The sequence below is a fragment of the Drosophila hydei genome, unplaced genomic scaffold, assembly GCF_003285905.1.
Source record: "Drosophila hydei strain 15085-1641.00,03,60 unplaced genomic scaffold, DhydRS2 tig00000237-arrow-arrow-pilon, whole genome shotgun sequence".
Classification (NCBI taxonomy): domain Eukaryota; kingdom Metazoa; phylum Arthropoda; class Insecta; order Diptera; family Drosophilidae; genus Drosophila; species Drosophila hydei.
The window spans coordinates 2,032,087-2,048,243 of NW_022045691.1; the positions used below are offsets into that span (position 1 = coordinate 2,032,087).

At 41.2% G+C, this 16,157-nt stretch overlaps 2 protein-coding genes across 2 annotated transcripts; both read left to right on the plus strand.

The window, feature by feature from the left end:
• The first annotated feature begins 389 nt into the window (after positions 1-389).
• LOC111596477 (2-methoxy-6-polyprenyl-1,4-benzoquinol methylase, mitochondrial) lies at positions 390-1,944 on the plus strand. Its single transcript, XM_023310733.2, has 3 exons — positions 390-692; positions 754-1,172; positions 1,230-1,944. Exons 1-3 carry the CDS (start codon positions 524-526, stop codon positions 1,530-1,532), a joined length of 891 nt encoding a protein of 296 aa, XP_023166501.2. The 5' UTR covers positions 390-523; the 3' UTR covers positions 1,533-1,944.
• Positions 1,945-3,693: 1,749 nt separating this feature from the next.
• LOC111596473 (leucine-rich repeat extensin-like protein 5) lies at positions 3,694-5,685 on the plus strand. The gene is made up of 4 exons (XM_030223584.1): positions 3,694-4,445; positions 4,496-4,828; positions 4,883-5,420; positions 5,492-5,685. The coding sequence occupies exons 1-4, from the start codon at positions 3,711-3,713 to the stop codon at positions 5,683-5,685; spliced, it is 1,800 nt and encodes a 599-aa protein (XP_030079444.1). The 5' UTR covers positions 3,694-3,710.
• Positions 5,686-16,157: the final 10,472 nt, after the last annotated feature.

The window sequence follows — 16,157 nt, forward strand, 5'->3', positions numbered from 1 at the left end:
ATCGACTAGCATTATTCATTTAGTGTAATATTATTTTGGTATTTTTACTGGAATGCCTGTAAAATTGTTATACGATATCAAATTTATAAATAGTATTAGAGTCAAATAATATGCGTCTATGGTATATCGTTAAAATCGGAGGAGGGATACATATTTATCTTTGATTTATTTATAGATGCCTAGATTGTCGTTCTATACGCACTTACGCAGTTCTTAATATATTATTGGTAAGCATAAAAAGATAATATCAACATTTTGATATTAATCAGTGGAACAAATACAAATTGATTCACTTGAATTTTGAATATATGTTACTTGCCGCGCAATCTGTATTGCTTATGTCTTATCGATAACATCAATACCTTTGCTTATATTAATCGAATATGTATAAGTGTGACAGACCAATACCAAACAGCTGTTAGTTTCCGCTGTTGTGCGACAATTTTTTTTTTTAATATATTTCATAATAATTTTGATTGAACATTTAGTTCGCTAAATTAGCTTTAAGCTGTATTAAATAATTATGCAAACAACACGCAATTTGTGCCATCTGACCCGCTTCATGCTAAGGCGCACAGTTGCAACAACTACTAATGAAACAACGGGCTCTGCTGGCGGCAGCGCCGGCGGCACAGAGCAGACAACACATTTTGGCTACCAGACGGTCAAGGAGAGCGAGAAGGAGCGCAAGGGTAAATAACATATATATATGCACTCAAGGGCGATATTGACTTAGCATCATAATCCATATAGTACACGAGGTGTTTCAGCAGGTGGCCCAGTCTTACGATCTGATGAACGATGCCATGTCCATGGGCATACATCGTGTGTGGAAGGATATTTTCGTTGAGCGCCTGGGACCAGAGCATGGTATGCGTTTGCTGGACATGGCCGGTGGCACAGGCGACATCAGCTTTCGTTACCTGAAATATTTGGCCAATAAGCCAAATCCCAAGCAACGGGAAAGTCATGTAACGGTCTCCGATATCAATCAGCATATGTTGAATGTGGGCGAAGAGCGTGCCCGTCAGCTGGGACTGACCGTTAAGCAGCTGCCCAATGCCAGCATTGATTGGCAGTGTGCCGATGCCGAGAAGTTGCCATTCAAGAGCGATACCTATACTGCCTACACAATTGCCTTTGGCATACGCAACTGCACGCACGTGGACAAGGTGAGTAAATGGACCTATACCTGGACTACATTTAGCTAAGTCACTCTTTTGCATTAGGTGCTCAGCGAGGCTTATCGTGTGCTGCAGCCTGGCGGACGTTTCATGTGCCTGGAATTTAGCCACTTGACCAATGAGACAATGCAATGGCTATACGATCAATACTCTTTCCAAGTGATACCGCCCATGGGTCAACTGTTGGCTGGGCAATGGCACGCGTATCAATACCTAGTGGAGAGCATAAGACGCTTTCCACGCCAGGATCAATTCAAGAGCATGATCGAACAGGCTGGCTTCTCGCATGTATCCTACGAGAATCTAACCTTCGGTGTCGTTAGCATACACTCGGGCTTTAAGCTATAGAAAACTGTTGCGGAATCGCGGAACGTTCAGGCATGCCAAACACGTTTTCCACGCGTTTATTTTATGATTTCCTTAAATAATAATACAAAAATTGTATAAACCTTGTTAACATATTAAAAGTACAAATTTATTGTACGCTCGTCCAGCTTGGGAAAGACCTTGACTAGGTTTTTCCATTTTAGTTGAGCGTGTTTCGTTTCAAATCGTTGATTTTCCAAAAAGTGAAAATGTAAATTGTAATTGAAAGTTCATTTCAGATTCGATAAGTGTGTGTGCGTGTGTGTGTGTGTGATATAATGTCAATTGCCACGCCTTCATTATGAGCTGAGCTCGATCAAATTTAGTGCAAGTGAAATTTATGCGTGTGAATGTTGAATTTTAACTAAAGCTAAGCGAAATACAATAAAATCAAAATCGAATCAAACTAATTAACAGTTTATCGAAGTACTTCAATTGCTATTTGTTTTCTTCTTCTTCCTCGCTTCTCACATTGCTTTGCATTTTAAATTTGCTTTCGCTTCCTCAAACACAGCAAATTGGCAGCACTTTGCTCGGCTTTGATTGGCCCAGTTTCGTTTGTCCGCCGCTGATGGGCTGCACTTTGTGATGTAACCGGGTCATAAAAGGCTTCGGCTCGCCATCAAAATGGCCCAAAAATATTGAGTGAATAATATCGGCTGCCTTTTCAACCCACCAGAAAGTGAAAACAACAACAATAAGAAATGCGGAACATGCTAAATGAAAACAAAAGTTGTTTCGTACGTGCAGAAACGTGCCAGCGGCACAGGTGGCCAGACAGTGGGACAGCACAGGCCGACAGACTTGCCCACCCCCTCATAATAATGTACAGTGGTAATGAAACCGAAAAGGCAGACGAAAAACAAAGGTAAAAAGATATTGCGGATTAGAAGTAGAATGAAGAAAACAACTCAGTAAGATAGCTTACAAACGGAACAGTTGGAAATGAAAGACTTTAAGGCTTCAAACATCTCAAATTTTTCTCTTTTAGTAAAGCAATTCACGACTCTTTACAATTGATCAGTAGTTGAAGAATTTAAGGAAACAGTGGAAATGGAACACATTTTTATGATTGCTTTAAATAGCAGTAATTGAAAATGGAAATGTTATGTAAGCAAAACTAAACGTTCATTGGATCACTGCTTGAGAAACAAGTGGAATGAGAAACAAATAAAAATGAAACAAGAGAGTGTAAATAAATGTATTTTAAATACAGATTTGATTGAAAATATAGCATGAATTTCGATTCAGCGAAACAAATGGAAGTGGAACAGATGCACGTTACATAAAAAATAACAAAACAAAGGCCAAATGCATTTAGTAACCATTTTTTGAATATAGGTGTATTATATATTAGATTATTTAAGTGCAACAAATGGAAATGGAACAGAGACACTTGTTATTAAAACATAAATAGTAACTAGTTTATAATAAATCCTTTATAATATTTTTGTATATATGTACATATGTATATCATCAATTGAAACAAATGGAAATGGAACAGAGACACGTGTTATTCAAAATGAAAAGAAAAAATGCATAATAAATCCTTTTGAATATTTATGTATAAATTTACATATGTAAATCAATCACTTGAAACGAATGGAAATGGAACACTACAGAAAACGAAATGCAAATAAATTCGAATTTTACTGCCAATATAATCATCTCACTAAAAATGGTTGTGTTTTTTGTGTTTGGTGAACATCTGTTGCGTCCCACTGTGCGGCATAGATTGTGGTGCTCGGCTCGGAACGTGGAACGGTATCTGCTTGGCGTTAGCATAATGAGCCCCTGTCCAGCCAGGTGAAATGGTCGCGTAAAAGTCATAAACTGCCCAATTGCCGCTGGCCATGCCGATGAGCAGCGTGTGGTGCGTGGTGCGTGGTGCGTGGTGCGTGGTGCATTTGATGGTACTTGGTATGCAGCTGTGGTGGCTCAGCGGCTCAGCGGCTCGCTGGCTAGCTGTTGGCCATTGCACGTCGACATCCGCTTTATAAATACAACAAACACCAAGGAAGTTCATTTCATTTTCTTGGCAACAATCGACGCGTTGACATAATCCAACGCAAACGCTGATACGGATTACCCCAAGCACAGTGGAACCATTAACAACTCAATATATATATATATATACCCCTATTCATATATATCAACGTGATGAGTGGCCGCTTGAGTGTGATTTGTGCCAGGAGCAAACCTTTGCACCTGTTGCTCTTGCTCTGCGCTGTGCTGGCCAGCGGCAGCGTTGCCCAAGCAGCCTTACGCCTGCGTCATTCCAGCCGCCTGGTCAGCACCACGCCCACCACCGTGGCTACCACCAGCAGCAGCAGCAGCAGCGGCAGCAGCAGCAGCACCAGCAGTTCGACAGCTGAGGCTGATACCACGGAACAGCAGCTCGAGGTGTCGGCATCTGTGGCCGAGGAGCAGTCCTCACAGCCAGCCAAGCACAAGCGTGGCATACTCCATGGCGCATCCGGCCATTGGCCAGGACGTACCTATGCGGCGCAGTATGGCTATAGCCTGCAGTTGCCAGCAGCGGCTACTTTCCTAGCTGCAGCACCAGCTCATCGCCATCATGGCTTCATCAAGTATCCCACTGGCTATCATATCAAGCAATTTGCCAATGCTGCCGCTGGTTTCCTGCCCGCTGCCACATCGGTGACGGCGGTGCCTGCCCTGCCCGCTGTGCCCGCCCTGCCTGCTGTTGGCAGCATTGGCTCTGCTGTGGGTGGCATTGCCCCTGCTGTGGGTGGCATTGCCACTGCTGTTGCAGCTGGACCCTCGTATGTGCTGCGTCCGGGCAATGCTGTTGTCTCCTCCTACAGCGTCAACTATCCGCATCAGCATTTGCATAGACCCTTGAAGCCGATCCACTATCATCATGCCGTCCAGGTAAGCTCACTAGCTTGGCTCTGTAGTTTGTTGATCTAATCGCTCCGAAGCCTTCTTATGTACAGACTGTCGCGCCTGTGCCTGCTGCTCCCGCGTTGCCCATTCAGCCTGTTCAGCCCATACAGCCCATACAACCCGTTCAACCCGTTCAACCCGTTCAGCCCGTTCATCCTGGCATTAGCTTTTCCACGGCTGAGTTTCCAGTAGTGCCGCAGTTTTCAGCTCCAGCTGTGCCCACATTTGCTGTGCAGCCAGCTGTTCCAGCTGTTCCCGCTGTACCCGCTGTTCCAGCTTTTCCCGCTGTTCCAGCTGCTCCTACAACCCCAGAAGTTCCAGTGATACCACAAGCTCCACAAGTTCCACAAGTTCCACAAATTCCACAAGTTCCACAAATTCCACAAATTCCGCAAATACCACAAATTCCAGATATACCGCAGATACCACAATTCCCACAGTTCCCAACGTTCCCACAGTTCGGCGTGCCACAGTTCCCCTTCCCGCAGGTACCACAATTTCCACAGGCGCCTAGCGTACCCGTTGCTCCCGCTGCTCCCACTGTTCCCGCCACTCCAACCGCGCCCGCTGTACCCGCTATTCCCACTGTTCCGGCCATACCAACTGTGCCCGCGTTTCCCGCTGCGCCCGGCATTCCGCCCAACAGCCAATTCTTCCCGGCAAACGTGCAGCCGCCGCTGCCACAGCAGCCGCCCAGCTTCGGTCAGCCGGAGGCGCAGTTCCCGGGTGGCATAGTGCCGCTGCCTGGATCGACGCCGGTGCAGCCGGACACTGGCACCGCCATTGCCTCGCCGCAAATACCCAGCACACCGGAATCGGAACAGCCCGAGCAGCCGCTGCCCTCGCCACAGCCCACACAGCCGCAGCAGCCATGGAGGCCGGTCTTCTATCAGCCACCAGCCACGCCCGGCCGCCCATCCATAACCCTGTTGCCGCCCTACGGCAGCACGCCAGCTGATGGTGAGTCCTAGAGGAATGGTCTCGGTTTTCCTTTTGTTTTTCTACTCAGCGCCTTTCTATGCACTTCTCAGGCTACCTGCCGCCCGTTGGCACGCAATCCGCACAGCTGACGTCCTCCAGCGCCGGCCATGGCGCCCAGGATATCTTTGATCAGCTGAGCAATGCCGAAATCGAACACATCTTCGCCCAGGCGAATCTCGCGCATCACAACCACCAACAGCAGCAGCAGCAGCAGCAGCAGCAGCACAGCTATCAGCACTACTAAACCATCCACCAGCTGTTGGGCTTCATCTTGTCCACAAATTTTCTATAGCACTTTTTTTTGTTTTTTTTTTTTCATCTCTTGCTATCTATGATAATCTTTCCATATATCTATATATATTTAAATTATTATTAAATAAGTTATTTATCAGAAATCAAATTAAGTTTTCATTGCGAGTGGGGCAAACAAGCAGTGGCGTTGCAAGCAGTTTCAAAGCAGTTCAGGGCTAGCAACGCCTCTCTATTCAATTCTCAACAAATTCATGTTCATGTTCTCTGCTCTTCTCCTAAAGTTCAAATATCATCTGCAACACGCTTCTCCCAACTATCATCTCTTTGTGCTATACTCAAAAAAGTCTTGTAGGGTATCTCTTTATCTATCTCCCTCTGCCTCTCTCTCTCTCTCGCTACATCTCTTTGTCTCTCTCGCTCTTCCACTCTCTCTTTCTCTCGCGCTTTATCTCTGCCTCGTAGTCACACTATCTCTATTTCTCTCACTTTCCTTGTCTCCTTCTCTCTCTCTTTCTCTCTTTTTCTCTCACTCTCTGTCTATCCCTCTCTACCCCTCTTTCTCTGTCTCTGGGTCCCTCTCTATCTCTATTTTTCTCGTGCTCCTTGTCTCTTTCTTTCTCTCTGCCTGTCTCTCCCTATCTCTCTCTGCATCTTAGCCTCTTCATATCATTCTCTCCCTATCTCATTTACTTACTAGCTCTTAGTCCAAACTTAAATCTCAATCCTTATCTTCCAGTTGAATTAATTGCCGTTACTTTCTGTTAGCTTTAGCAGCAGCCGTAGTGTTTTCAGTGCAAAGCTTTTTGCCTTGAACTTGAGGAATGCCGCTCGGAGCTTTTTCATTCATAAACGCATCAGCTGTTTGCTCATTGAAGGCTAGATTTCGGCGTCGCTCATCGGGGCATTAGGCAATCGGGGCATCGGGCCATCGGGCCATTGGACCATCGGGCACCGGCAATTGGCATGCCACATGTTGCAAGCGCTCGTGTTGCCTCAGTTCTTACCGTTAGCTTCGCGAGCGCGCTGCCAACGGCTGCGCGCAAATCCCAAACAGTGCGAAGTTTTTTTTCGAGTGCTCAAATACAAAAGTTTGAAATTTCGAAAAATCAAAATAAAATAGTTAAAGTTTTCGATGCTTACGAAAAGTTCGAAATCGTAACTTTGTAACTTCGAGGCTTCGAAAGCACGAAATTCTTGAGTGTTTGTCGAAAATTCGATATCACACACAAATTTCGAAAATCGGAACTTCGAAATTTTGAAAATCTAAACTGAAAACTGAAGAGTTGAGCTGTTTTCCGAAACTTCGATATCGGATTCGAAACATAGGAATTTCGAAAACTTTGCAAACTGATCTCAGTCGAGTTGAAGTGAAAAGTGAATAAACTCGACGCGTGCTGTTTGTTGTTGTTATTGTTTTTTTTTTTTTTTTGTGCATTGTTTTCATAGAGCTGTGCCGATTGTTTATTATCAAATTCAACTCGGAGATAGATATTCGAAACGAAATCGAGTTCCAAGTAGTTGCCGCCGCTGTCATGACGATAATGATGATGCGTAAGTCTTGCACAAATAAACAAATTCGATTCGCACTGTTTATGCATTGGGAACAGATTCGTATTATTCGATTCAATTATTTTATATACTCGCTATGTTGGCAGCATTCGCCGATCAATAAAAACAAAATCTGCCATAGACATTGGCCATGTGGACCTGTTGCAAAAGAAGAAGCAGCAACAGCAACAGCAGCAGCAGCAGCAGCAGCAGCAGCAGCAGCTGGCTTCTAAATAGCTCGATGACTGCGCTCACGTGGTCGAGGCGAGTGGATCGAGGAACAGCTCAGGGGGATACTTGGAGGGCAATAGATAAACGAGTTGCTTGAGAGGGAACTAGAAACAGCTCAACTTAGGTAAAACTGGGGAAAATCGGTGCAAGTTGAATAAATATTGGGAACTTGAAGGAGGGTTGGCCATAGTATTATTTATTTATTATTATTTATTATTATTATTATTATTTATTATTATTTATTTAGGTAAGTGATCAGAGTTGAAAACTGAGAACAGTGTGAAAAATAAATAATAATATAATAAATAATATAAATAATGGGAAATGCGTTTGAATTTAGCTCATTAAATAATGGGAAATGTGATTAAATTTGGCGAATAATTGAATTGGAAATGATTATTAGGTAAGTTATAGATTTTTGTGAAGAGCCAGGAGCACTTAAGTCTTAAATAAAACTGGGTAGAGTGTGCAGTAAATAAAGGGAATATAGAAGAAGGAAGATTAATGGGAATGAAAACGAAGAATGTGATTGAAGAGCTAAAAGCAACTTCATGCAAGCGAAACCTTGAAACAATTTGGAGCACAGATATGGAACCTGATTTAATAATGGGAACTAATAATTAATTAAGGCAGGGAGTTAATGGAATAATTATAAATGGATGTGCGCAATGAGAGTTGTGACTTGAAAAGAGTGTGCTCAATGGGAATCTGATTAAAATCAAGGGGATTTTTGATGGAGTTGAGAATATAATTATATTCTATATTATATATATATTATATTCTATATTATATATTATATATATATTATATTCTATATTATATATTATATATAAATATATTCTCAACTCCATCAAAAATCCCCTTGAAATTAGAAACAAGGGTAAATAGTGAACGACGAACAAAGCAGGATATTTAATAAATTAAATTGAACTCAAAAAATAAAAAAATACATGTTCCATGAAGAGGTGAACTCCATACTAGGAACAGACTATTTGGTCATGAAGCTTATTTTAGAGCTATGCACAATTGTTATATCCACAATTAATCATTTATAAACTTGTTTATCACAAATGCCACAGTCGATTTGTTCATCAAAATTTTGGCGAATTTATTCTCAAGCCAATATCCATCTTCATATTTCAGGCACTTCAAATTTCACAATCAGATTTTTTGGAAATTGTGACCCAATTTTTAGTTTACTACCTGAAAATGTTCATATTTATTTATAATCGCGTTTATTTTGGGAAAACTTTTCATTTAGCAATCTAAAGATTTGCCATAGAGATCTCAAGCATAATTGGGGATCGTATAATTAGTATTATATAAATAGAGTTTGCTTGAAATGAGTGCTTGAAGTGTTTTAGATGAGTATATCTTTATTTCCCAATCGACTTGAAGTGCCCTTGAGATAATCTATAGATCTCTATAAATGACATATGTTTATACAGGGTATTCAAAGTTTGTGGATGGGCTTATGCTTTGCACAATAGAAAGCATGATTAGAACTTGCTTTGCTTTGGTCTACGTGTCTTACAGGGTATTCCTAGCATGTCCAAATGTCACTCAGCAAAGGTGTCGCGGGCACAAACAGTTTCAATTCCTTTGTTCATTGGTTTAAATGAAATTCTCAATTTGCATAATAATTTATGTTGATGAGCAACTGGAACTGGCAGTGCAGAGGGTATTATAGGGTATGGGCTATGTCGTTGAGAGTCGCCATGTTTCGTACTCGAGAACTCTATTTAATTTGTAATAAAATGTCATTAAGCGTAAATGCGAGATGTCGCTTAGATTTATGGTTTGGGCGAGAGTGGAGGTCAAATGAAAGCCTTGAAGTGGCACTGTGTGTGTGTGTGTGTGTGTGTGTGTGTGTGTGTGCGGTTACTGCGACTCCAGCTATCTGGTTGCTTCAGCCTGAGTCCAGTCCATGTCCAATGGCCGAAAGTTGGGTTATTAGCTTATGCAAATTCAACCGCTAGATGGCGCTCTACACACTGCAGACGGCCCACACCTTTGCACTCAGTTAATACGGCAATTGGTTTGGATTAAAAAGCGAAACCCAACAGCTGTTTGATCTTACCAAATGAATGGCGAAACCCCAAAAAAAAGAGGGCGTGACAACTAGGGACGACGAAGCGGATTTTTGCGGTCTTTAGTTGGCCTAAACGTTGCAAAATTTCACCTTTCAACTCGTTCACAAAGTGCAGAGGGTATTTTAGCCTGAGTCTCTGTATACAGAGACCGCTATCTTCTAATAAAGTGTATTATGCGGTCGGTCCCACCCGATTGCAACACTTTGACTCGAAATGAAGCCAAATATTAATTTTCACTTACTTTATGAGGCTTAATTAAATACTTGATCCCAAAGAGCCCTAGCTATAGCAATTACTTTGACTTCTAGTCAAGCTTTATTTTGATTCATTTTATATATAATGGAATGATTCACAGTGAAAATATATTTAAGTCTACTGTAAATGCTTTTTAAGCGCAGAGCTTTAAAATTTTGATGAGCTATAGCATGGGCTGTCAAGTGCTTGCCAACTTTTAACATTTAACTTAATGTGACGTTTAATTTCTATAGAATGTTTTTGAGTTAAGAGAGAGAGAGAGAGAGAGAAAGAGCGACAAAGATAGAGATGATAGAGAGCAACACAGACATCCTTTAAGCTGCGGCTTTTGCCATTGTCCTGTCAAAGTTAACATGCACTTTGAACTACATACAATATTAAGTTAATTTAGGTAATTTATTTATTTATTGATCGACTCAAGGCCAAGCTCTCGACATAAATCCAATTAGCTTTCAGCTACAGCTTCTCAATCGCTTTGCCTTCGACTCCGCCGCTGACTGCTTACATAACCTCAAATATACTTATTCTAGCTTCACAATTTCCGCCCACTCAGTCCAAAAACAAATTTGTTTCTCTATTTATTGAGCCACTTTCCAAAGTTCGCAAACCAACAACAAAAACAATAAATAAATACACAAATCCTTTTTGTGGCTTGGGCGTGAAAAGCGATGTGACAGGAAAAAACAAGTTCGGGCCTAGAGTGTGCTCGACTAGCAGATACCCTGCCTTGCACAGCAGCTAACTTTCAGGCACCCGCTGTAACAAGGCTCTCCTTTGATAGCAGCTGTATGAAATTCGGAAAAAATCATACCTCATTTTACGCCTCGGGATATTCTGATCTGCAAATCAGCCCTAGAAATAAAGTCTATTTATCGATTTTTATCGATAATTGCGCTGAGTTTATATGGACGTCCAGACAGCTTCCTCATGATCAATATATATACCTAGTGCCAGTCAGCCATGCCTTCTTTTGCCCATTATATACTCTGGTTTGGTTGTGCCTACCCACTAGCTTTGCCTACAGGGTATACGCAGAAAAAAAAAAGAGCAAATACAATATTATGAAGGGCTTCTGCGTTTGTTCATAATAATGGACTAGTTGCATGGAGCTATGTTAAGTCAGCTAGCACGTCCATTGGCTGCCACACATGGAAAATGGTCTGAAGTCCGCTTTTCGATTTAAGCTCGTGTCGCCCACGGCTGATGCCGCCACAGAGTGGGGGCGACACAGAGTTGGGATTCCGAGCGGAATGTGCGTATCGGCCGAGTAGTCAGTGGTTTGTAATTTGAATACTGAGCCCATTCAGCGAGCCATCATTATTTATGGGCGGTCTGCTTCGAGATGTGCAGCTAATGACAGAGACCTCCAATAGAGCCCCTCGCTGCCCCGAAGTTGGCGCTAATCGACGCCAAAAGCTAAACCAAATATCAAGTGACAAGTGCCAGAAATAAGCACAGAGAAGTTAGCTGATTAGCGCAATACCCTGTACATATTGAAGTGCGTTGGAAGAGGTTACTGCTTGTTCAGCCATGAGTACCCTGTAGATAGTGACGTGAGTTGGGCGAGGCTTGATGAAACTACTAACTGTATGTACTCGGGCATCAAATGATTGGAGATAATAGCTAAATATCCTGTAAATATAATTGTGAGCCGAGGATGCTTCGACTTGATATCAGGAAGATAGGGTATCCTGTGAGCATTGATGTTTGTTGGGAGAACCTTAAATTATTTTTTAAGTCATGAGTAACCTGTAAAGAGAGAGGTTATACTTGATATTCGTATCTTGAATACCATGTAAAAATGTATGCGACGAGTCTTGGCCTACTATTCATATCGTGAATACCCTGTAAACATTGAAGTTAAACGAGAGAGGCTTTAATTGATATAATGGCAGGAATGCCCTGTAGGTAATGAACTAGTTAAGGAGCTGCTGATTCTTTGAGTCAAGAACACCCTGTAAATAGTAAGGCTGAAAGGGTCTATAGAACTTGCTAACTGTGGAAGCTCGGCTATTCAAGGCGCAAGCATAAGCATGAAATTTGATAAACACTTTTATGTATATCTCCTAGCCGCATTTATGAGCCCAACTAGATTGATGTACGCCTAGGCAAAGGAATTTATAAAAGAATCCATCCATATTCATAAGCCAAGAGCTTGTATACCAAACCAAAAGAAAGTGCCTTGTACCCGAGCATCCATCTATGTCCATCTACCTAGCCAAAGAATGTTGTGCGGGGAACTGAAACTTAGTATAGAGCTTGATGTTACTCCATCAAATAGATGTTATAAAATGTCCATATGAGCTCACAGTTTATAGGGGCTAAAGACTTCAAAATATGGCCTATAGGCTTTAATACACCTGCATCCATTTACCAGCATCCTAATTGAATTGTCGACAGGTGTAATGGCAGGCTGAAAGGTTACGCATCATTAGAAGATGGCGAGGGGCTGCGCCTATTCGCTTCGGGATACCTCTCAATGGCTGCAATTGAGCTAAGTGATGGCATGGAAAGCCATCGACGAATCCCCATTGAGTGATTGTCTCAAAGGAATCGATGCCAAATGTTTATGGACTTGTGGATTATGGACAAAGCAGCTGTCCAAACTGCCAGCCCAAGCACTTAGGCCCAATGATAGGAACGTGTTACCCCAACAGTCCAACAGTTCAACAATCTCCAACTAGTTTCGTATGTTGAAGTCCTTTTTTTTTGCAATCAGCTTTGAGGACTTTACGAATCGAAATAAACATTTATTGCCAGCTTAGAGCCGACCAGCTTAGTGCTTAGCGACAACTTCTGCTGTGGCTTAGCCAGTCTTTTGGGTTATTTGAATTAATGAAGGGCCAGCGAGTGGAACCTGTCCAAGTCGCGTGCTGAAAGTCCTTAGGAAGTTTGTTCTTAATGGATTTCGAACCACGATATGTGAACTGATTGATGCACAGAATTGCTGATTGATTGATTGATTAATTAAGTAATTGATTGACTGATGTTTGATTGGACAGCATATTGGCTAAGATTCTGAGTGCTAGATTGATTGATGAAGTAACTGATTGACTTGATTGACTGAGTGGTGCGTTGATTGATTGACAAATTTACTGATTGACTTACTGACTGACGATTGATTGACTAACTGACCGACTGAAGGACCGGTTGAATTATTAACCAAGATTGACTAGCTGATTAATTCATTGACTGATTGATTGTTTGACATAGTTTGTTAGAAAGACTAGCTGACTGACTGACTGATTCATTGATTGACTGTCTTAAAAATTGATTGATTGAATGTTTGCTGGATTAACTGATTGATTGACCGCTGACTGCTTATAGAACATTGACTGAACTATGCTCGACTGTCTGTTTGATACATTTTAGCAGTAGATAAGCTGACTGAGGATCTGATTGACTGTTTGATCAACTGATTGGCAGAAGCATTAGTAGATTGACTGAGTAATTGATTGACTCTCTTAGTGCTGATGAGTAGATAGACTGACTGATTGAAAGATGCGTCACTAACTGATTAATTACCTTGATTAGTTAGCTGTCTTTCAAATTGATTGATTGATGGACTAGGTAGCTCGTATTTAATGGATGAGCAGCGCAGTGGTTTTCCTTCTGCTAGAGTCGAATGCAAATATTGATAAAGCCCAAGTAAATATTCAAGTGAAGACACGAATTAAATGGAAATTTGACGAAATTTCAAACCCGGAAAAGTCTTGAAATTGACTGAAATTCGATTTGATTGCCGAATATTTAAGGTTTGAACTTCGTGTTGACCCACTGGGATATTGGAAGTGGGTGGGTTTCATGGACACCCGAATGCCAGGCTTGCTTCAAATAATAATTAACATTTGGCTTTGGGGATTTCGGTTGTCTGTCACTGTCAAACTCTGACTTTTAGTCAAACACAAATGAAGAAGCAGAAAAGCAAAAAACAGGCGAATAGGCAACAAAGTGAAGTATTTACACACTGATAGAATGCCGATGGGGGTGCGTGTGTGTGTGTGTGTGCGTGCAGGAACCCAATGAAAAATGTCATGCGTAATTTTTTGATTGAATCGTAAAGGCGACCAAAGTCTCATCTAAAAGGCCACTCAGAAAACCGCTTAATTTAACAGGAAGCGGATACTGATGCGGATGCGGATGCCTATAAGGAAGTGAATGCGATGGCAAATGTGAATAGCGTTGGCATAGAGTTGTGCGTGAGTCGTGCTTATTGGCACGAGTGTGTTCAGCTAAGAGTTAACACGAGATGTTCCCACTTCAATTGAGCTCAAACTATTTCATATCTAACTTAGATGGCTTATCTTAAGCCAGCAGACCATTTTCTGACCATTTGAGCTGGTATCTAATACTTTAAACACGACACGACAGGGCACGACTATCGACAAAACTGAACTACTTATCAAAAGTTTAGGAAGAGAAGAGGCGGCATAGAGTATAGATAAAGCCAATAGAACTATAAGAGATATTAGCTTATCGATATATATCGGCACACATAGGACTCTAATGTAGGGAGAAATCGATTATCTACGATAGCTTATGAGTTATCGATAATCGTTTATTAACTCACTTAGCCTTAAGCTTAAGCTTGATGAGCTTATCAATATGAAATCAAATGGTAAATTCTTAAGGTATTAAAGATTCTGTTACTTATCGACTAGTCGATAAATACAAGAAATATATGACATGAAAATCTATATACTATAAGTCGATAGTTATAAGCTGCTGACAATACCTATCTATAGGAGAAAGCAAATAATAGCTAGAGTATTAATCAGTCTATCGATATCAATTGGTCGAGTATCGATAGGAAAATATAAAAATGTGATGTCTGATCTATATAGTTCATCTGAGACTCAAACGACTTATGACTTCTTGTCGATATATATCGATACTCTCTCTCCCTTTCTCTCTCTCTCTCTCCCTCTCTCTCTTTCTCTCTCTTCGCTGTCGTCCCTTAAGAAATGAGTTACTTCCAGGCCCAATCTATTTGACAACGTGTCCATCTCTAGCACGTAGCGCCTTATCACACATCCTGGCCTGACCTTGCGCCGGGTACAACAAACGGCATTTATATTCATTTGTGCTTTGGTTGTTGCCATTTATTGACTGCCCGGTCCCGCTGACTATGATTAATACACTCGGCATTCTGGCGGCGGTGGCAGCGACGGCTCTTCGAGCGAGCATTGGCTATAGGCGCATGAAGTAATTAAATTTCTCGAACAAACAATGTACATGGGTCTTTAATGGGTTAACAATTAACCCATTGGTATGCGGCAGGCATGGCTATCTGCCTAAGTGCTCCACTTCTCTACCAATGCATACAGCCAAATACATTATATATATAGCCTATATATATATATATATGTTAAGGCATTTAAATATTTGCCTAATTTTGCTTTAGAAATAAAGACTCTTACAGCATTTTCAGCAAATTTTCAGCAGCTTTTTCAGGTGGCGCGGGCGTCTTGTGGGGCGCGCAGGGGTCTGGCAGGAATTGCTTAGCTGCCCCATTTGTGTTTATTATCAGCAGTTCGTGTGTGTTTTGTTTTTAGTTTGTAGTTTGTGTTTACAACAACTTTTGCGCTGGCAATACGAATCGTAGCACTGATTATGCCCGACGACTATGATCTCTGGACAGAGCATATATAGACAGATAGACTCGTGATCCCAGCCACTCCAGCTGAATGACTGAAAAAAACAGACATCGCCAGCAGCATTTTGAATCTAAACAGCAGCGCAGAGTGAATAAAACTTTTGGAATTCCATTTCGATTTGCTTATCTTAAAAACAAATATATATATATATATATATATATATATATATATATATATATATATATATATATATATATATATGAATGTATAGATATAAAGATATATATATATATATATATATATATAGATATATGGATAGATAAATATATATATATAAAGATGCTTGCCTTGCCGTAGGACAAAAACAATGCCCGATTCATTTTTGACTGCTCTGAAAATGCATAAATTATTTAAATTTTCATCAACTTAAGAGTTTTTCACAGCAAAAGCTAAAATCAAACTAATTTGATTTCAATTGGTTTTTCGTTTGCTCTTCATTGTATTCGTAAACGTTTTAGATAATTTACTTTTATTGTGAGTAGATAGAAATCGGAACAAAAAGGGAGTGAGAGAGAGAGAGAGCGAGAGAGAGAGAAACAAAAGATTTTCTTACCTGTCTCTAGGCTCGGATAAGAAGAGGCAAATGAGGGCAGAGAAAGAAGAACAAAGAAAGTAAAAGATGAAGAAGCGAAAATATAGAAAGATTAAGGAACAGAAAATGAGACTAGGCGAAGTCAGTT

Coding starts and splice junctions, on each gene's coding strand:
- LOC111596477 (XM_023310733.2), top strand. CDS start 524: ATGCAAACAACACGCAATTTGTGCCATCTGACCCGCTTCATGCTAAGG. Junction 693..753: donor GAGCGAGAAGGAGCGCAAGG/GTAAATAACATA, acceptor TAATCCATATAG/TACACGAGGTGTTTCAGCAG. Junction 1,173..1,229: donor ACTGCACGCACGTGGACAAG/GTGAGTAAATGG, acceptor CTTTTGCATTAG/GTGCTCAGCGAGGCTTATCG.
- LOC111596473 (XM_030223584.1), top strand. CDS start 3,711: ATGAGTGGCCGCTTGAGTGTGATTTGTGCCAGGAGCAAACCTTTGCAC. Junction 4,829..4,882: donor AAGTTCCACAAATTCCACAA/GTTCCACAAATT, acceptor GATATACCGCAG/ATACCACAATTCCCACAGTT. Junction 5,421..5,491: donor CGGCAGCACGCCAGCTGATG/GTGAGTCCTAGA, acceptor TGCACTTCTCAG/GCTACCTGCCGCCCGTTGGC.